The sequence below is a fragment of the Hydra vulgaris genome, chromosome 10 (genome assembly GCF_038396675.1).
Source record: "Hydra vulgaris chromosome 10, alternate assembly HydraT2T_AEP".
Taxonomy (NCBI): Eukaryota; Metazoa; Cnidaria; class Hydrozoa; order Anthoathecata; family Hydridae; genus Hydra; species Hydra vulgaris.
In genome coordinates, this window is record NC_088929.1 from 6,335,591 (window position 1) to 6,357,772 (window position 22,182).

General features: G+C 29.2%; 1 protein-coding gene across 1 annotated transcript in view; it reads right to left on the bottom strand.

The window, feature by feature from the left end:
* Positions 1–22,182, bottom strand: part of LOC100199240 (neurofibromin) — a 196,769-nt gene that overhangs the window by 1,104 nt on the left and 173,483 nt on the right. Inside the window, exons 62-69 of the mRNA XM_065807168.1 lie at positions 18,130–18,219; positions 17,896–18,028; positions 13,647–13,737; positions 2,772–2,821; positions 1,079–1,350; positions 880–980; positions 338–480; positions 71–117 (exon numbers count right to left, since the gene is read on the bottom strand). Coding sequence (XP_065663240.1) covers positions 71–117; positions 338–480; positions 880–980; positions 1,079–1,350; positions 2,772–2,821; positions 13,647–13,737; positions 17,896–18,028; positions 18,130–18,219 — 927 coding nt within the window. The remainder of the gene's footprint in view (positions 1–70; positions 118–337; positions 481–879; positions 981–1,078; positions 1,351–2,771; positions 2,822–13,646; positions 13,738–17,895; positions 18,029–18,129; positions 18,220–22,182) is intronic.

The window sequence follows — 22,182 nt, forward strand, 5'->3', positions numbered from 1 at the left end:
AAACTAGGTTTTTGATTTGCATATAAGGAGAAAATGCTTACTTAACAGAAATGAAACATTTATAAATTACCTCAGTAAACGGGCCTGGAAAGGAATGAAGGCCATGGAAGCCAATACCTATTTTTTTAAAGGAGAATAATTAATGAAACTTTAATAAGTTAAATAATAAATTTGAAATTCCCCACAAAGGAAAACTTATTATATGTAAAAAAAAACACACTTAATAATATTAATATTAATAATGGTAATAGTAATAAAAATGATGGTAATAATGATGATAATGATGACGATGATGATGATAATAATAATATTTTAGATTTAATACTAACAAACTCACTAGTTAATTTTTGCAGGCCTAAAGTAGGTAACTCGCCAGCCAACGAAGATATTGATTGGACAATAGTTTGAGCAGCAGATAAAGTCACAGCATCGTTTGAATGACTTAGAACATTACAAAGCTTTCGGTTGATGATAGAGTGACTTTAACAAAAAAATACCAAAAAAAAATTACTTAGTGTAAAAAAAATCTGATAGTAAATACTTTCATTATACAGTTATTATTTAAGTGCTAGCAAGTATCAATATTAAATTTCCATAATTTTACAGAATTGTATTTATCTTACAAAATTATGTTTATTTGAAACATGATAATTAATTTAAACATATTACCAAAAGAATTATTGTAAGAAATATTTTCTAATTAGATTAGATATACTACATAAAGAGTTATTGTAAGAAACATTAATAAGCATACATAGGTTTATAATGCTTAAAATCTTAAATGAAACTTAAAAGAAAAATTCAAGTTTTAAAGAAGTAAAACAAAAAACATAAATCAAATATATATATAAAAATAATATAAAAGATGAAAAAACATACCAAATAGGAAAAACTTCAGGATACAAAACACTTGCTTCAGCTAAAACTTCGAATAATGATTTAGCCTCAAAATCATCTACTGTGTGATTTACGAGTGTTGCCTAGGAAAAATAAGTGCAAACTTTTTTTATATTTTTAATTATTCTTTAAAAATATTAAACATTATTTATTAGTATAATTTATAATTAACTTTTCATACCAATAATACAATAAGTAAGGCTTGTCGTTCTTCACCTCTCAAAAGCATGGGATCGAGTAGTGAATTATAAGTAGAGGATTCAAATATGTGTCTTCTCTTGGTAAGAAAAATATCAATGCTTCCAGATGAAGAGAGTCTAGATGATATTGATTGCGATTTACATGCATCAATGCATATCTTTGATCTTCTACGTTTTATTGTCAAAGTAGCCGAATAAGTTGGTTTCTCATTGTAAAGCTTCAATCGAATTTCTTCAGAAACTGGCATCAACGCTACACACAACAATTATGAATAAAAAATACAATCTGATTGGTTAATTTGGATTGAAATATGTTGAAACAAAACAGTAAGTTAAAATTAACTAGAATCAATCAATCTTTTTGCATTTACTACTAGCCTATATATATATATATATATATATATATATATATATATATATATATATATATATATATATATATATATATATATATATATATATATATATATATTAAAGTTTGTATGCACTTGCTTTCTTAACATTTACAACTCTTTTAAAAAATGATGACCTGTTAAATTAATGGAAAGTCTGCATTTTTAAATTTATTTATGCTATGGGTATAATTTAACAGTTCAGAGAGGAAAAAGTAGAATATTATATGGTAGGTGCAAGGTTAGGGTGGTTCAAAAAATAACATTATTGAAAAATATTTGAAGACACCCTCTGAATGTGTTATATATAATAATTTTATTTATATATAAATGAAAAATATTTTTAGAGGTTGCTAAGGATCCTTGCATTAAATGAGTTCTCTCATAAATGAAAAAAAAGATTTCCAAAAGTATGTTGTGTTACAGCGGATATAAAAGATTTAAAAATAATTATCATTTAATTTTTTGTATTTAAATATTTGTTATTTAAGATTTTAGTGCATAAGAAATTAAAGGGTTATTAGCAGATATTTTTTCAAAAATGTTGAATCACCCTGTGGAGAAAGATGATAAAATTTTGAAACAAAGTTTAAATCTGTTTTAATAATCCTTATAACTTAATAATATTTACATACTCACTAATCAGAGCTTTATACTTATTCTTTTGATAGATGCTTACATTCTTTTGGATTTTTCACACAATAGCTTGCTAGTGTTGTATTGCTTGGGTTGTATTCACTGTAACCACAATAATCAGTGATTATTTTGTTGAAAGTACTTTTGAGCTTTCAGCAAAATAATCAGTGATTATTGGCCATTTTGATGTCTTGGCCAGCACAATCACCCAATATAAACCCAATAAAAAATTTATGGAGCTGGTATCAACTAATCAAAAAGCAACGTGTCATGAAATGTTCAGTAAGGTAGTAACAAAAGTGTGACTTGAAATGCCAACCAAAATGACTTAAAACTTATTGGTTTAAAACCGAAGTATAAAATATTATTAAAAGTTAAATTCAACTCCACAAGGCTGCAGAGCCACCACAGTTAAAGAGGCTACTTAAGTATTTTTTTTTTAATTTTATTTTAAACTCTCTGAATACTAAACTCTAAACATGAACTTTGTCAAACAACGCTGTTGCACAATAAAACAGGTTGAGCATGTTACTTCCAGAGGCATAGGGTAGATTTTAACCTGGAACCTCATGATTGTGGATGTTCTATCACTAGTCTGCTACCGCTTCTTATTAAAATAATAATATCATATTAAAAAGTATTATACCTGCAAGGTAAGCCAAAGTGTCTTTGTTCACTTCAATCTTATCCTGCGAGCTATGAAAAAATGAACATCTACAAAAAAGTTTAACATAATAAAAAAAATAAAAAATAAAATTAAAATTAACAGAAGAATCAAAAAATCTATGATGAGGCCTTGTTTTTCAAGGTTTGTGTTGTGGAGTTAAAGAGTTGAGAAAGGGCTGTAACCACAATAAAGTAGCTTCTTCAACTGAAGTGGACTACTTGGCCTCGGGAAGGTCAATAACATTATAAAAAAAAAAAAAAAAGGTGCAAATTTATAAAAAAACAAAGAATAAAAAAAAATGTAAATGTACAGTTATTAGATGTAATATAAACAAGTCTATTTGTATCTATATCAATATTATCAATATTTAAAATACAAATTAAATAAACTGTTTTAATTAAAAACAAAGATTAATTGAAAAGAGATTATATGAAAAGAGATTAATTGAAAAGAAAGGAATTGAAAAAAGATTATTTAAAAATTATAAATAGACTAATTAAAAAGAGATTAAAAATTGATTTTTTTGTTATTGTAATTTACATCCTCCAAAAACCTTGATAAACAAGGCTGCTGCGCAAAGAAACAAGTTAAGTACGATACTACCAGGGACATGATGGTGATTAAACTTAGAACTTCTTGCTTATAAAGCAAGAACACTACCACTACAACTTATTAATTCAAAAAAAAGGCATTGAAAAGAAAAATGGAAAACAAAAAAAGAGAGGAACTGAAAAGAGATTAATCGAGAAAAAGATTAATTGAAAAAAGATAAATTGAAAAGAGATTAATTGAGAAAAAGAAATTAAGTTAAAGAACCTAAAACCTAAAAAATCACCTTAATTTAAAACTTAAATAGCTTGATGTGAGAAATTATTAAAAGATCATTGAACCTGCTAAAGTTATTATTGCATAAACTTTAAATAAGTCTGGACTTAAGAACTACCATTAATAAAAGAAAAGTTTTTTTTTACATGGATTTGAGCCTTTGTTCAACAATTTTTAACATCTCATTTGAAATAATTGCCTCTTAAAAATAAATATTAACTGCTGATTTGTTAATAGTTACACCAAGTTGACCAAAATCAAACACTAATGTTTTATTGAAACTTAATAACAACTTTTTCAGTGGAAGAAGTCTCAACAAAACTCACACAAACAAAATTTTGCAGAGTTATGTGGGAGCATTCATTAGAAAATTTGTAAAAAAAAAACTGTAAAAAAGAGATGAAGAAGTCTGTTAACACTTATATGAAATGCAGAAAACTGTTCCAGCTACCACCCACCAACCGTGGGTGCAGCAACTAACAGTGGTAAAATGATATTAACAACCTACAAGTAAGGATGTTTTGGCAAAAATACTCTGACAAAATGAGGACTTTTATTTTTATATCTCAATTCACCTCCCTAAGGCTATGAAAGCCACTATAGTCGAGGAGGTTAATTTAGTTGTGGTTACAACCCTTTCTCAACTCTTTAACTTCAAAATACGAACCTTGATAAACAAGGCCGCTGCGCGGAGAAACAAGTTGACTATTACGGCATGGTACTACCAGGGACATAGTGGGGATTGAACTTGGAACTTCCCTCTTATGAGGCGAGTGCTCTACCACTACACCACTACCGCATTACAGGGTGTGGCAGCGATTCGTGAACTAACTTTCAGCTAGGTTTTGTGATGTAAATAAAATACTTCTGCAATTCGCTTTTGTTGATTAATGTTCAATGACCGTCTTAGATTTTAATAAAATAGTAAGTACAATCTGCTTCATGTCCTGCTGCCTTGTAGGATACGCCTTTTTAGGCAAAGGCTAGGAGATGCCAACTCCGATTTAAAACACCCCCTGCCTTGGGGCTCTTGGTTGAGTAAAGGCTAGAGATGGTGTCTCGATAAAAATACTCATCTTGGGCAGATGTTAAATGCACCCAGCTACTGTCTTGTAGAAGGCCTCCTAGGCAAAGACTTAAGGGGTAAACAGATTCTATCTGTTAACCAGCCTCGCACCCCTTCTTCATCTATTAGGCTGGCGCAGATGTATTTTTAATACATTGTTTCCAGTTTAGGATGTTGAATGCTGGATCTTCTTGACTCAATGCATGGGTTTGCTTGTGTCACTGTTTTTATGACTAGGCAACTCATTCTATTATCTCCTTATGAGGGTACAGCTCTAAAACTCAGTTTTATGGTTCTGAGGCCGGCTGGTAGTCAGGTTTCCCGAACTCTGTGGTAGCTCTCAGAGAGGCTGATTCCATCAACAGCTGAAAAATATCAAAGTATTAACAGTGCCATGTTGCGCATGGATGGTGTCCCTGTTTGTACTTTTGGTGTGCATTGCGGAGGCCACATTTGGAGCCCTTTGTTACGGCTTAGGGTTTATTAGTAGTAATGAGGCAATTGCTTGGGCTATTAAACAGTGTTCTGAGTACTATCTATGCTTTGAGTCAAGTTCTTCAATCTAATTTAAAAATGAATAAAGTACCAAAAACTATAAAACACAAAAAACCATCATTATCACCAAGTTCTCTAAACCTATCATTCACTAATATTCGTGGTCTTCGAAGTAACTTTTCTTCTGTTGAGTCTTATCTCTTGCAAAGTTCACCAGACCTACTTGCTCTTTGTGAGACTAATTTGAGTTTGGCTGTCTCATCTTGTGATCTTAGTGTTGATGGTTATCTTCCTCTGATTCGTAAAGACTCCAATAGTCACATGCTTGGCCTGGGCATTTACATTCGTAAGAATTCACCTGTTTGTCGTGAAACTAGGTTTGAATCCACAGACTATTCTTTCATGTGCTTTCGTTTAGCACCACTTCACTCTATTGCCTTTCTCTTTGTTCTATATCGATCTCCTTCATCTCAAGACTGTACTCTTTTTGATGTTATTTCTGATCATATTGACCAAGCCCTCTCTCTTTATCCATCAGCTAATATAGTTGTTGTCGGTGACTTTAATGCTCACCACTCTGAATGGCTTGGCTCTAGTGTCAGTGACTCTGCAGGCATTACAGCCCACAACTTTTGCCTTTCTCAATCCCTAACTCAAATAGTCAACTTTCCAACTCGCTTTCCTGACAACCCGAATCATCTACCTTCTCTACTCGACTTATGTCTTGTTTCTGATCCTAGTCAGTGCTCAGTTTCTCCACATTCACCCTTAGGTGCTTCTGATCACAGTTTGATCTCTTTAAAACTAATATCTCATTCTTCTTCATCACCTGAATACCCCTATTATCGAACCTCTTACAACTACAGTAAAGCTGACTGGGATTCTTTCCGTGATTTTCTTCGTGATGGCCCTTGGGTAGAAATCTTTCAACTTCCTGTCGACAAATGTGCTTCTTATATAACTTCGTGGATTCAGGCTGGCATGGAATCTTTTATTCCCTCTCGACGATTCCAGGTCAAGCCTCACTCTCCTCCATGGTTTTCCTCACACTGTGCTGCTGCGATTGCCAATCGAAACCATTACTTCCATATTTATCAGCAAAACAATTCTCCAGAAAACAGACGTCTGTTTATTACTGCTAGAAACAACTGTAAAAAGGTTTTGTCTAACGCCAAAACCCGCTATTCTCAGGTCATGAAATCTCGTATCTCATCTCAAAAATTAGGCTCTCGTGACTTCTGGAGAATCTTTAATAATATCAATAATAAGGGCAAATCTATAATTCCACCTCTCTTGTATGGTTCAGACTTTGTCACCTCACCTAAAGACAAAGCCGAACTGTTTGCTAAAAACTTTTCATCAATATCATCTCTTGATTCCACTAATTGCGTTCTACCTGATATTGCCAACAAACAGGTTGATTCATTGCTTGACATTCATATCACTTCAGCATCTGTATCTAAAGTGATTTCCTGTCTAGACTCTTCTACAGCTTGTGGCCCAGACAACATACCTGTTATTGTCTTGCAGAAGTGTTCTCCAGAGCTGTCGTCTATACTCTCAAAACTATTCAACAAGTGCTTATCAGAGTCTTGTTTTCCAGCCTGCTGGAAAGCCGCATCTGTTATCCCTATCTTCAAAAATTCTGGGGAGCGATCTGATTCGTCTAACTACCGTCCCATAAGTCTTCTTCCTATCATAAGCAAGGTTTTTGAATCTTTAATTAACAAACACTTAATTTCTCATCTTGAATCTAATAACTTACTTTCTGACCATCAATATGGATTTCGATCTTCTCGTTCTACAGCTGATTTGCTAACAGTAATAACTGACAGGTTTTATCGTGCATTATATGAAGGTGGAGAGGTTAAGGCCATCGCTCTTGACATTTCAAAAGCGTTTGATAAAGTTTGGCATGCTGGTCTTCTCCATAAGCTTTCTTCTTATGGTGTATCCGGCAACATCTTTAAGATCATTGAATCCTTCCTTTCCAATCGTAGCATAAAAGTTGTCCTCGATGGACAACACTCTTCTTCTTATTCTGTAACTTCAGGGGTTCCTCAAGGTTCTATCCTTGGCCCTATACTCTTTTTAATTTACATTAACGATCTTCCAGATATTCTCACATCTAAGGTGGCATTGTTTGCTGATGATACTACCATTTATTCTTGTCGTGATAAGAAACCAACACCCTCTGATTGCCTGGAGGGGGCATTTGAGCTTGAAAAGGATCTCACTTCTGCTACAGCATGGGGCTCACAGTGGCTGGTGAACTTTAATTCAGATAAAACTCAATTTTTTTCAGCCAATCGTTATCGCAATAATTTAGATCTTCCTATATTTATGAACGGTGATGTACTCGATGAGTCACCTACTCTTCATCTTCTAGGATTAACTCTTACTTCCAATCTTTCTTGGAAACCATATATCAAATCGGTTGCAAAATTAGCATCTGCTAAGGTTGCATCTCTTTATCGAGCTCGCCACTTTCTTACTCTGGATTCTATTCTCTACCTCTATAAATCTCAAATCCGGCCTTGTATGGAATACTGTTGCCATATCTGGGGCGGATCTTCTAATGATGCCCTTTCTCTTTTGGACAAGGTGCAAAAACGCATTGTAAACATAGTTGGACCTGCTCTTGCAGCCAACCTTCAACCATTATCACATCGTCGTAATGTTGCTTTTCTTTCTCTTTTCTACAAATACTATAATGGGCACTGCTCGAAAGAGCTAACGTCTCTTGTGCCATCTACTAAAATTCATTCTCGTGTTACTCGTCATTCAATTAAGTGTCATCCTTTTTCTGTGACTGTTCCTAAGTGCTCCAAAAACGCTTATTCGTCTAGTTTTTTTCCTCGAACATCAGCTCTTTGGAATTCGCTTCCTTCATCTTGCTTTCCTGATTCATATAATTTGCAATCTTTTAAATCGTCCGTCAATCGTTATCTTGCTCTACAATCTTCATCTTTTCTCTTACAGTAACTTCCAACTTTAATTAGTGGCTGCTTGCAGCCTTGTTGGAAGCGAAGATGTTTAAAAAAAAAAAAAAAAAAAAGTAAAACACATTTTAGTTAAAAGCTTTACAATGGAAGCCAAAAAAACCGAAGTTTTAAATTTAATTTACGCAGGTTTTTCTGCACATGAAGTGTTTCGTATTTCTGGAGTATTTAAAACTACATTTTACAAAGTGGTTAAAGGTGGCAGTGCTGAGAGAGCCAAAATGCCTTCTCCAGTAAATAAAAAAGTTGATAAAAAGTTCACAGAAAACCTTAAAAAGCATGTTGAAAAGAATCCAACTGTATCCATCAGAAAGACAAGTAAATTGTTCAATGTTGATGAAAGGACAGTCAGAAGAACTCTAAAAACACTTGGAAAAGTCAGTGTGGCCCGACCTTCATGTCAACTTTTAACAGAAAGACTAAAAACTTTACGATTTAATTGAATGTTAAGGTGGAAAAAGTATTTATCTTCAACTTTTTTTCTATTAATATTTCATGAATTCATTTTGAAAAATGTTCTAAAAAATGGATAAGACGAATTGCTTTCTGGAATGCTTTTTGACTTGCTCTCTAGGTATTTGTTAAGAATTAATTTCCAACTTCTTTTTGTTGTGATGTTACTCGCACATTTTTTAAAATGTTTAACAGTCTACGAAAAACTCCAGAAGTATCATCTTTATTGAGTACATTATTCATTTTGTGTAAATAAAAATAAACACTAAAAACTTTTCTTGTTAATAGTTGAACTTCTAATAATTTATTAATTTAACAAACTAAATAAACAGATATTGATTTTTAAAAAACATTGATCTTTTTAAACACTTTATTATAGCATTTGTACTAAACTTCTATATACAGTATTGGTAAAAATGTTTTGGATTTTTTAAATGGTTATTTCTTAATAATTTTTGACCTAGTATACCTAATAAATAAATTCACATAAGTTAAATTCTAACAATTAAAATAGATAATTATTATTTCTTAATTCCATTTACAGTTTTGACAAGAAGAGAAGCCATTCTTTGATACTTTTAACTCTTGCATTCTATGCCAACATTTTTTAGAAAAATAGAGTTAACTGATACAGGCGTGAATTATCATCCAACTTGCCCAATCAAAAAATGATTGGGAGTCAAGAGAACATTATCTTTTAATCTGGAGTTTGATAATTTAATTGGCGAGAATTCAATAAATTCTCAGCATCTGAAAAAAAAAGGAGCTCATCAGCAATATTGGCATTTTTAGGTATTGCAATTACTGCACATTTTGTAGCCTTAACTTATTTCAAATACACCACCAAGATAAGGTCCTAATGGAGCATTTAAGTGCCATTTGATTTCTTTATTAGTTGTAAAGCTTGTAAATTGTATGCTTTCTCAAGATGTACTGCTTAACAAACAAGTAAATAAGCATAAATTTTTTTGGTTGGATCTCCCTCTACCTGACATTGTAAAAAAAAAAAAAAAAAAATTAACAAAAATTGTTCATTTAACAATGTGTTTCATCAACAAAGACTCATCAGAAATTTTCTGATGAGTCCTAATTCTTTATTGATGAAACACATTGTTAAATGAAAAATTTTTATTAAGTGATGAGGAAACATGAGAGATTTCTATTAATATTTCATGAATTCATTTTGAAAAATGTTCTAAAAAATGGATAAGACGAATTGCTTTCTGGAATGCTTTTTGACTTGCTCTCTAGGTATTTGTTAAGAATTAATTTCCAACTTCTTTAAATTCTAACAATTAAAATAGATAATTATTATTTTTTAATTCCATATGTAAATTGTATGCTATCTCAAGATGTACTGCTTAACAAACAAGTAAATAAGCATAAGTTTTTTTGGTTGAATCTTCCCTCTACCTGACATTGTAAAAAATGGTCTTGCAAAACCAATTTTTTACTACGATACTAATTCTAGCAAATGTTCAAAGTGGCTCCTTTAAACAAATTGCTGGTAGATGGGCCATCAATTTTTAAGCAGGTAGAGAATTTTTTTACACTTGTTGCATTTTAAATCTGCATCACAGATTTCAGCTCATCCTTGTATAATCCAATACTTTTCTGATAATTTTGGTGGTATAACTTAGATAATTTTGTTGATTTGTTCCCATTACATTATTTCCTTTAATATGGTAATGTTTAACAATCAGTTGTTGCTGTTGGCAAAACAATTAGATATTTAACGTGGTAAGTGATTAGATATTTAACATGGGAAGTGATTAGATATTTAACATGGTAAGTGATTAGATATTTAACATGGTAAGTGATTAGATATTTAACATGAGAAGGTAAGTATTAAGGATTTTGAAATCGACTACAAGAAATAACAAAACTAAAAAGCTCTAGGTAACTCAAGTTTGGTACTGTCTTGAGTTAAGGTACACTGATAGATTGAAGTTGCTTCTGACAATTCAGCAGCTACATCAGAATTCAAATATAACTTGGTACTTCCATTTTGGTATTTTGGTACTTTCATTTTCAAATTCTTGAGTTACTCCATTCTTTTGACAAGTGATTAAAACAGAATATTTTTCATAATACTCACCATCCTTTTTTAACATTTTGTCTTGGAAAGGTTGGATAATCCCGTATTTCATAATAGTTTTTGCAAGTAGTATATTTCTTTATCCAATTATTTTCTTTTATCGATCACATTTTTTTACGAATTTTAAGGTATAGACATGTTTGAATTATTTCTATAGACCAACTTTTATATGTCCAACTTTTGCAGGTTTTTTATAGAAATTACTTAATTTTCATTTTATCTAAGTTTTTTCAAGTTAAATCTAATATTCCATTACCATTTTCTTCCTTGTTACTTTAAGATTGAGTTAGCTATTGATAACAATTCTTCTGCAAATAAGTGCGCATTTAACTATTTTATTTTATCCATTTTTCCATTTATTTTCTTTTTTTTAAACCCTTTTATCCATTTTTTGTTGTTTTAAACAAAAATTTTCAGTTGTATTGTATAAAACTCACCCATTCATGTGTTCCACTGCTTCAGCGAATTTGCCATTTGTTTTTTGCTTTCTTCAATGAAATATCTTACATTCTCTTTTGATTCTAGAAACTCGTAATTACTTGAGAATTCAACCATTATCTTAATAAATTTGTTTTGTGTCTGTTAAATGGCTAATAGATTTTGAATAGAAGAATAGAATAGAGGTTTATGTTGCATAATTTATCATATGGGTTAATTGTCTCTAAGAAGCTGAGACAATGAACCCATATGCTAAATTTTTGACTTTTTACTTTAATACTTTATTTGAATATCTTTCTTAACCAATTACTTGAAGTAATTAACTTGTTATTTATAAAATATTTACATATATGTTTGTATGGTATATACATACATGCATATATACATACATACACATGTATATACATTTATATATATATATATATATATATATATATATATATATATATATATATATATATATATATATATATATATATATACACACACACACATATATATATATATATATATACACACACATATATATATATACACACACGCATATATATATATATATATATATATATATATATATATATATATATATATATATATATATATATATATATATATATATATATATATATATATATATAAACGATTTTGAAGTGCATTCTACAAATATAGTACTTGATGTTTTTAAAAGAACAAAAATCAACAAAAATTGTTCATTTAACAATGTGTTTCATCAATAAAGACTCATCAGAAATTTTCTGATGAGTCCTAATTCTTTATTGATGAAACACATTGTTAAATGAAAAATTTTTATTAAGTGATTTTCTACTAATTTATATATATATAATACACCGTAATGCACCGTATATATCTATCTATCTATCTATATATATATATATATATATATATATATATATATATATATATATATATATATATATATATATATATATATATATATATATATATATATCTATATATATCTATATCTATATCTATATCTATATATATATATATATATATATATATATATATATATATATATATATATATATATATATATATATATATATATATATATATCTATATATATCTATATCTATATCTATATATATATATATATATATATATATATATATATATATATATATAAATATATATATATATATATATATATATATATATATATATATATATATATATCTATATATATATCTATCTATCTATCTATCTATCTATCTATCTATATATATATATAATATATATATATATATCTATAAGATATATATATATATATATATATATATATATATATATATATAGATATATATCTATATATAAGAAATACAAAAAAAGCATCAACCGAGCTGGCAAAAGACAATAACACAGCAACTGGGAAAAATGTCAGCTCTTCTTTTATTCGACGGCACCTACTTAAATCAGGATTAAGAGGGTGTATTACAATTCAAAAACCATTATTAAGGTGTGGCAATAAAGAAAAATGACTCAAATATGCAAAACAACATCAAGATTGGGCCCAGGAAATGTTTATCGGGTTCTGTACACCAAATAGTCCAAATTGATGACCTGGCCTCCCCAGAGTCCAGTTTTGAATATAATTGAGCATATTTGGGATTACCTGGACAGAAAGAAGGTCGAACATGCTCCCCGAAATGCTGAAGAATGTTTTAAAGTACTTTAAAGAGAATGGTTCAATATACCCCAGGATTTTATAACTAACTTGTATGAATCTATTCCCTGACGAATATTGGCTGGGATTGAGGCAAAAGGAGGATATAGTAAATATTAAGAGTTTTTTATGAAGTTTGACATTAAAAAGTTTATAATTGTTCCATATTTTGTGTGAAATATATGTGTTTTAATAAGTTTATAATTTTAGAACTACAAACTTAAATATTAGAGAAAAACTCTCTGGGATTTTTTGAAAAAATGTAAGTGGTCTAAAACTTATTCACAGTACTGTATATATATATATAAACAATTTTAAAGTATTAGAAAATATAGTTTATATAAATAATTATCATATAAGAATTAGGTTTTAATAATTTATTTATATTAAATCAGACAAGTTATAATAAAAATAGAAACAACCAAGGAAACATAAAGTTTATTAAAACATACATATTATGAAATAATCTTTAATATTGCAAGGTCATTTAAAATTTAATATATTTGAATTGTTAAAAAAAAATTAAATTTAACATATATAACAATTGTAAAATTAAAAAAAATTTAACATGCCTAAAAATTTTACTACAATATCATTTCAAATTTAATCATACAAAAAAACAAAAGGTTTCTCTTATAAGATTTCATCTAATAGTAAATGGCTAAAACCAGGTTTGATAACAAAAATATTTGATAACCTCAGTCAGTTAATAATTCGTTTCATATACAACTCTTTGTAGTGTATTTTCAATCCTTTTTTACATATCAAATAACAATAGAGAAATACTTACACTTTAACATCTTTGTTACTGCATATATATAACATTGTGTTCACAATGCGCAATGCAGTTGATTTTGTTTTTGATGAGGGATGACGAATTCCTGTAAATAAAATTTATTCTTTATGATAATAAATTTTCTTTTGAATTAAATTTTTTTTGTGACCATTTTATTTTATTTACTGAACATTATAATTAAAATTTGAGGACCTTTTTTTTTAATGGCAAATGTTTTTTTTTGTGCGAAAAAACACTGATTTTCTGCTAAATTTTGCCGGGAGGGAGAGGGGGGGGTGTTGGGTGCCGCCGCCCAAATTGTTTCCCTAAAATAGTCCCTGCATATATACTTAGCAGGGATGATCCAGGTTATATTTTTAAAATCCTGAAAAATATTATTTGAAAAGTATTTGGGACATATTTTTTACCATTTTTCTCTTCTGTAAAATAACGAGAAGGTAGGAAAGGGCGTATGATAAGGAGGAGGGGTTGCTGTTTTACAAAATCTTTTTACTGCAAATATCTTGATAGTCAAAAAAATAACTTAATTGAAATATAAATAATGTAGAATATTATTAAAATTCAATATAAAGTTTTAGATGACATTTTTTTCAACTTAAACTTTCTACTTTACTTTTGTCAGAGCAAATGAAGAAATAGAACACTTCTCCTGTGTATACGTGTTCCAACTACTATATATATATACAAACAATAAAAACTATTTAAATATATACTTGAGGCACTTACAATATTTTGCATAATTATTAATTTTATAAAAAGTAGATATTAAAATATCTGCAAAACCATAAACATTCTAAAAGATGCATACAAATGTATATACACATTAAGGCAATTCCTTTTTTTTTCACCAAATATTGGTATAGATGAGGAAAATTCTGTGAATAAAACTAAGAACAATGATGTAATTATTTTTTAATTAAAAATATAAACTGATTAGGAAAAGGTATTTTAGGTTTTATTTTCTATCAAAAAAGAAATAATAAAAGCAGAAAGTATGTTTACAGCGCGCTGTGCGGAACTGTAAACATTAAACTTCTTCATGCAGTTATTCTGGGTAACATTGAATTTGCGGATAATATTGAATAAAACCTGAAAATATTTTTATATAAATAAATTTTTTTTGGCATTTTCTTTGCCTGTTCTTCAACCAATAAGATGATAAATTACTCTTTTTTTACAGAAGTTTTACCATAGTTATCATTTTATTTATACAAATTTTATTTTTCAAAAATATTTTTTTTTTATTCTAGTGACACAGTCGTGTTGATAACATTGTGTTTAAATTTAGAATATTTTGTATTGTATTGTGAATATCAGGTCAGACTTTTTGTATTTTATTAAATTATTTGTCGAACTTTAACATAAACTCAAAATAATATGAACTTACTTGTTTTTTGCTACAAAAGGGATATATATTTTCACTCAGCTAAAATATAACCAAACAAACTTTGAATATTCAATTTTACCCAAAAATGTTTTTCTTGCTGTCTGGGTAACATTGCAATAATACATAATAAATAATAGACATCTTTTTATTGTAGTAACTTAATTAAAATAACTATTGTTAATATACTTTAATATTTTAATTTTTAATATTTATGATTATTTTTATAATTTTGGCTGACATGCAAATTAAAAAACTAATTTTTATTAAAATAGCAATATTTTTAGCATTCAAAAAATTGTCAAGAAAATGTTTGAGAACTCATCCTGGCACAAGAAAACATTGAACTAAATCCAATTATTTAAACTCTACTCTTCAAGAGACAATTAGCAAAAATTAAATTTGAAAATATGTTGATTGTTGAGGCTTCTAAATATTATGAAGTACCCAAAACAACATTATTCTTTAAATTAAATTAAAAAAAACACTGTAAATCAGTGGGTTACCATATTGTCTTTAGTATTGATTAGGAATATTGTTTTAAAAATCACTTTATATAAGTATAAAAGGAATGCCATTTGGTGTTAATGACTTTGAAAGTTTTTTTAAAATCTATCCGGATGATAGCCAAAAAAATATGACAACAGTTTAAAGATTTGAATATGGTGTGATTGCCAACCAGGTTGAAAATGGTGTTAACTTTATCTTGACAGATATCTGTTGTTGGAAGAAAAAGTGCCTTATTTAAAGTATTTCAAAGAAATATGTACTGGATAGTCCTATAAAACTATTTTTCGGTTATTCAAAACCTAGAGAACAAAATAAATGAAGTGATGCCAGATAACATGTACATTGTGGGAATAATGTAAAATATTTATGTCTAACTTAATGTTGGATAATTTTTTAAGAAATATATTGATGTTTATCAAGTAGTTGGGACAAAGAGCATTTTGTTGAAGTTTTACATAAGTATAAAAATCGTACAGTTTTTTTATTTGAACAAGTAAACAATTACATTGCACAACTTTTGGAGATCATGATTATGCTATAAGAAAGTTTATTGTGACTCAACATAATGACTTGTGACATATGAACAAACCCAAGTTAATTGTGATTTTTCAAGTTGAAAGAGGCAATGATAACATTGAAAAAATCTCAGTGTACTTATGACATCTACTTATACTAGAAACCAACAGCTTGTTTAAAATTCATCAAGTCTCATCAAGTATGAGTGAACTTGGCCATGTAAAAAAAAATTGAAATTGCTGATAATTTTTTGAAAACATTCCAAATGAGTCCTTCTCAATTGATGAGGGTGTGTATACAATAAATGATGACATTGGTTGGTTGCAGAGAGGGGACATTAACTTTATTCACATTAAGATATTAAAACTTTGATTTTTTGTAAACCTTAAACACTGTAATATTTTTTATTGTAAATGATGTTTATGAGTAGAGAATGTCTTTAAAACTTTTAAACTCATAACCTTAAAAGTTAACAAGTTTATTTAGTGATAAGCCTTATTATATTGAATAACTTTTATGTTTATTGTCAAAATACTCTTATTATATGTATTTAAAAATTATTTTAAAGCATGCAAGGAAATTTAAACAACTTTTTAGAATAAAATGATTAAAATTGACATTCAGTTCAACATTCAAAGTTACCCTAAATGCAAGTGTAACTTCGAATGCTCGTTTGAACTTTATTTTATGAAAAAATAACTATTATAAACTAAAAAAAATTGATAAAAATCTAGAAAAAGGAAATCATCATAACACCTTTGCAAAAATATTTAATATCTGATTTGCAAAAAAAATCGCAAAGCATACAAAGTTACCCAGAATGACTGTATCTGAAACATCGTAAACAAACCACAATAACGGTAGCAACTTTTTTTTTAAAGAAAAATTCCATTTTATTGTGCATAAAATGGAATTAAAAAATTTCATTTTATTATGCATAACTTACAAAAACACAAGTTTGAGTATTAAACTGTTCAATAGATAAAAAAAAAAGAAAAATTTGTTCCTAAGATTAAACCCAAAACAATTATGAAAATTGACTTTGATTGTAAATCTTGGAATGACCAACAAGGTACAAGTATGTCATATTGAGGTATCAAAGTATGTCAAATAGACATCAAAGTATGTCAACCTCTTACTACAATTAGTTTTTTCGTCTGTTGATGTGATGAACACAAAAGAATCTTAAGAAGTTTTACCACTTACATATCTTCCAAATAACTCTTGAAATAACAGTTGAAAGTGCTGTAAAAGTAACCAAAGCATCTGAGCTAGTTTATGGTCTCAAAAAAATTCTTACATCAGAGATCAGTGTAGAAAAGAAAATCACAAAACAACAATACCAATTAAATTATCCTATGCAAATGATAAATCTAAAAACATTTAAGCTTTTACATTTATATTAATTTTTTACATTTTAGCCAATTTTTGCAACATGTTATATTCAAGTGTGAAGTATATGTTTGCACAATTATTCCCAATTTTGTCAGTTTTTAAGTGTTGAAATCCGAATAGTTTTATATATACTTTTAATATTTTTTATAAAAATGCGTTTGGTTTCACATATAAAATCTTCCACACCAATACCAATTTTTGTTTTCAAGAAATTTTGCTAATACACTTATGTGAGTAGTAAAAGTGTATACTTTACCTACATATAATTAAATAACATTTGAATATTTTATAATTGTTAAACTAATTAAATCCTCTTTAAATAATTTTTTTGCTAACATCATTTTACTTTTGAAAAATAATTTTAAAAACATTAATTCATTGGATGATTGGTAAAAAAGAAAAAAAAAAAAGTCAAAATAAACAAAACATTTAAAAAACCTTTAATTAAAAGAGCAACTAATGCAAAGTGAAAATCAGTAGAAAAACTCAATCCAACCAAATGGTCAAGCTGTTTGAAAATCCAATGAAATGAAGAATCATTTCGATACTCCATTAACTCCATTTCTATACCCTAAATCATGTCAATTTATATTAACATAGCAATATTAACATCAAACTTATATTGATGTTAATCAGTGTAAAATGAATGTTAATTAATTTTAAAAAACCAACCTTTTCTGCATACATATTAAAACCATGACAAACACTCAAATTGTTTTCCAACAAAGAAAGAGCAGGAGGATACAAACACTGCTCCCCAAACTGAAAACAATAAAAATAACAATAATCAAAAATACTAAAAAATAAAAATAAAAAGTATTCATCATAGGTCTAAAAGAAAGCAAAGTTTGCTAAATAAAAAATACAAAAACTTAGATAATTTGCAGAACAATTAGACAGTAAATAAAGTATACTAAGATTTATAAATATTAATCACAATTAATTTTGAACTCGAATTGATGACTTAAATGTAAAAAAAAAAATCTAAACAGTGTTGATAAATGCAAATCTTCTTGTTTCCACTTTTCTTCCTGCTGCCTTCTAATACAATTTTAGCGGCAAAATAATCTTTCTTCTGTCTCCAATGGCTTTCACTTTTTCTATTGGCAGCCACAGCCAGAGTTTTTTTTTTGGAGGTAAAATATTTTGCTGACACCGTTAGGAAGGCAGAAGCCTTCCTAATGGTGTAGTGGCCTCCAAACAAAGTTTTGGAAGCAAAATCATTTGGAGGCAAAATCTTTTTTTTTCTAAACATTCAACAACTTCACTTTCAACAAGGTTGCAAGCAACCACTATTAGAGTTGGAAGTTACTGGAAAAGAAAAGATGAAATTTATAGAGCAAGATAACAATTGACAGATGATTTAAAAGATTGCAAACTATGTGAATCAAGAAAACAAAATGAAGGGAGTAAATTCCAAAGAACTGATATTTGAGGGAAAAAACTGAATAAATAAGAATTTTTGGAGCACTTTGGAACAGTCACTGTTAAAGGATGAGACTTATTTAAATGATGAGTAACACGAGAATGAGCTTTAGCAGATGGCATAAGAGAAACTTGCTCTTTAGAGCAGAGCCCATTATAGTATTTATAGAAAAGAGAAAGAGAGCAACATTACTTTTGAACAAAAATACTTCAAACCACTCTTTTGAGTAGATTGACATGATATATAGTCTGAGAAGAGATAAAAAGCATTGAAGCAATATTTTTAAACTTCTTCCAAAATTATGTTTTCTCAACCAGAAGGTTACAAGTAACATTTTTTGAGAGTTTTTAAATATTTATTTTATATAAGCATTAAAAAAGCACAAAAAATGTTGCAGTGTCACCTACCTATGAAAAAAAACCTATTTAGACCTATTTATTTATATAAATTACAACTTTATAAAGAATATTTATTTAAATTTCCATTAAAAAACTTGACAAATGTTGCTAAACATCTGAAATATGAAATTATAAAGTATATCATTTAGAAAATAGATGTGACAATTGTTGAAGGTTGGCTGCAAGAGCAGGTCAAACTATGTTTAAAAAAAGCGTTTTTGCACCTTGCCCAAAATAGAAAAGAGCATCATTCAAAGATCTGACCCAGATATGGCAACAGTGTTGCATACAAGGATGGATTTGAGATTTACAGAGATAAAAAATGGAATCCTGAGTAAAAAAGTGGCGAGCACAATATAAAGATGCAACCTTAGCAGATACTAATTTTGCAATGGATTTAATATATGATTTCCAAGAAAAATTGGAAGTAAGAGTTAATACTTGAAGACGAAGGGTAGATGACCCATCAGGAACATTACCATTCATGAATATAGGAAGATCTAGATTAATGCAATAATAATTTGCTAAAAAAAAATTAAGTTTTATCTGAGTTAAAGTTCATCAGTCATTGAGAGCCCCATGCTGTAGCAAAAGTGAAATCTTTTTCAAACTCAAATGTTCCCTCGAAGCAATCAGAGTGTGTTCGCTTCTTATCAAGACAAGAATAAATAGTAGTATCATCAGCAAACAATGCCACCTTAGATGTGAGAACTTCTGGGAGATCATTTATGTAAATAAAAAAATTATAGGGCCAAGGGTAGAACCTTGAGGAACCCTTGAAGTTACAGGATATGAAGAAGAATAAGTAAGTGATAAGGAAGGATTTAATAACCCTAAAGAGGTTATATGATACACCATAAGAAGAAAGCTTATGGAGAAGACCAGCATACCAAACTTTATCAAAGCCTTTAAAAATGACAAGCGCAATAGCCTCAACTTCGTCACATCTATCTGATATATGATAAAGCATATTAGTTATTACTTTTAAAAAAAGATTTTTTTCTAAGGACTATTCACAAAGAAAAGAACGGAGAGCTTTAAGATAAGATAGTTGTAAGAGGTGCAACAATTATTATTTTGATATTAGATGGTATTCTGGTAATTAAGAAGATTTAGATAATAATTTTAAAGAGATCAAAAGCACCGAAGAGTGAATGTGGAGAAGCTGAGCACTGACTAGGATCAGAAAAAAGATGAAGGAGAGCTGCATAAAACAAAGAGAAAAGTGGTGCTAAACGAAAGCACATAAAAAAATAGTCTGTGGATTAAAACCTAATTTCTCTACAAAGAGGTAAAATCTTATGAATGTAAATGCCCAGGTTAAGCTTGTGACAATTGGAGTCTTTACGAATTAAAGGAAGATAACCATCAACACTAAACCATCAACACTAAAACCACAAGATGAGACAGCTGAATCTTTTTTTTCCAAACATTCAACAACTTCACTTCCAACAAGGCTGCAAGCAACCACTAATTAAAGTTGGAAGTTACTGGAAGAAAAAAGATGAAGATTGTAGAGCAAAATAACAATTGACAGACAACTTAAAAGGATTGCAAATTATTTAAATCAGAAAAGCAAGATAAAGGAACTAGAGGAATAAGAGTTTTTGGAACAATTAGGAACAATCAAAGAAAAAGGATGAGACACAAAAATGAATTTTAGTAGATGGCATAACAGACGCTAGCTCTTTAAAGCAGCGCCCATTATAGTATTTGTAAAAAAAGAGAAAGAGAATCAACATTACAAACACGTGATAATGGTTAGAGGTTGGCTGCAAGAGCAAGTCCAACTATGTTTACAATGCGTTTTTGAACGTTGTCTCAAAGAAAAAGAGTATCATTAGAAGCTTACTGTTGCCATATCCGCTCCAGATATGGCAACAATATTCTATACAAGGCTGGATTTGAGATTTATAGAGATAAAGAATAGAATCCAGAGTAAGAAAGTGTTGAGCTCAACAATGAGATGCAACCTAAGCAGATGCTAATTTTGCAACAAACTTGATATATGGTTATCAAGAAAGATCCAAAGTAAGAGTTAATCCTAGAAGATGAAGGGTAGATGACTCATCAAGTACACTACCGTTCATAAATATAGAAAGATTATTAATTATTGCGATAACGATTGGCTGAAAAAAATTAGGTTTTATCTGAATTAAAGTTCACCAGCCACTGTGAGCCCCATGCTGTAGCAGAAGTGAGATCATATTCAGGCTCAGATGCCCCCTCCAAGCAATCAGAGAGTATTAGCTTCTTATCATGACAAGAATAAATGTTAGTATCATCAGCAAACAATGCCACCTTAGATGTGAGAATGTCTGGAAGATCATTAATGTAAATTAAAAAGAGTATAGGGCCAAGGATAGAACCTTGAGGAACCCCTGAAGTTACAGAATAAGAAGAAGAGTGCTGTCCATTGAGAACAACTTTTATACTATGATTGGAAAGGAAGGATTCAATAATCTTAAAGGTGTTACCAGATACACATTAAGAAGGAAGCTTATGGAGAAGACCAGCATGCCAAACTTTATCAAAAGCTTTTGAAATATCAAGAGCGATGGCCTTAACCTCTCCACCTTTATCTAAAACCTATCAGTTGTAACTGTTAGCAAATCAGTTGTAGAACGAGAAGATCGAAATCCATATTCATGATCAGAAAGTAAATTATTAGATTCAAGATGAGAAATTAAGTGTTTGTTAATTAAAGATTAAAAAACCTTGCTTATGATAGGAAAAAGACTAATGGGATGGTAGTTAGACGAATCAGATCGCTCTCGAGAATTTTTAAAAATAGGGATAACAGATGCTGCTTTCCAGCAGGCTTGAAAACAGGATTCTGATAAGTACTTGTTGAATAGTTTTGATAGTATACATGACAGCTCCGCAGAACACTTCTGCAAG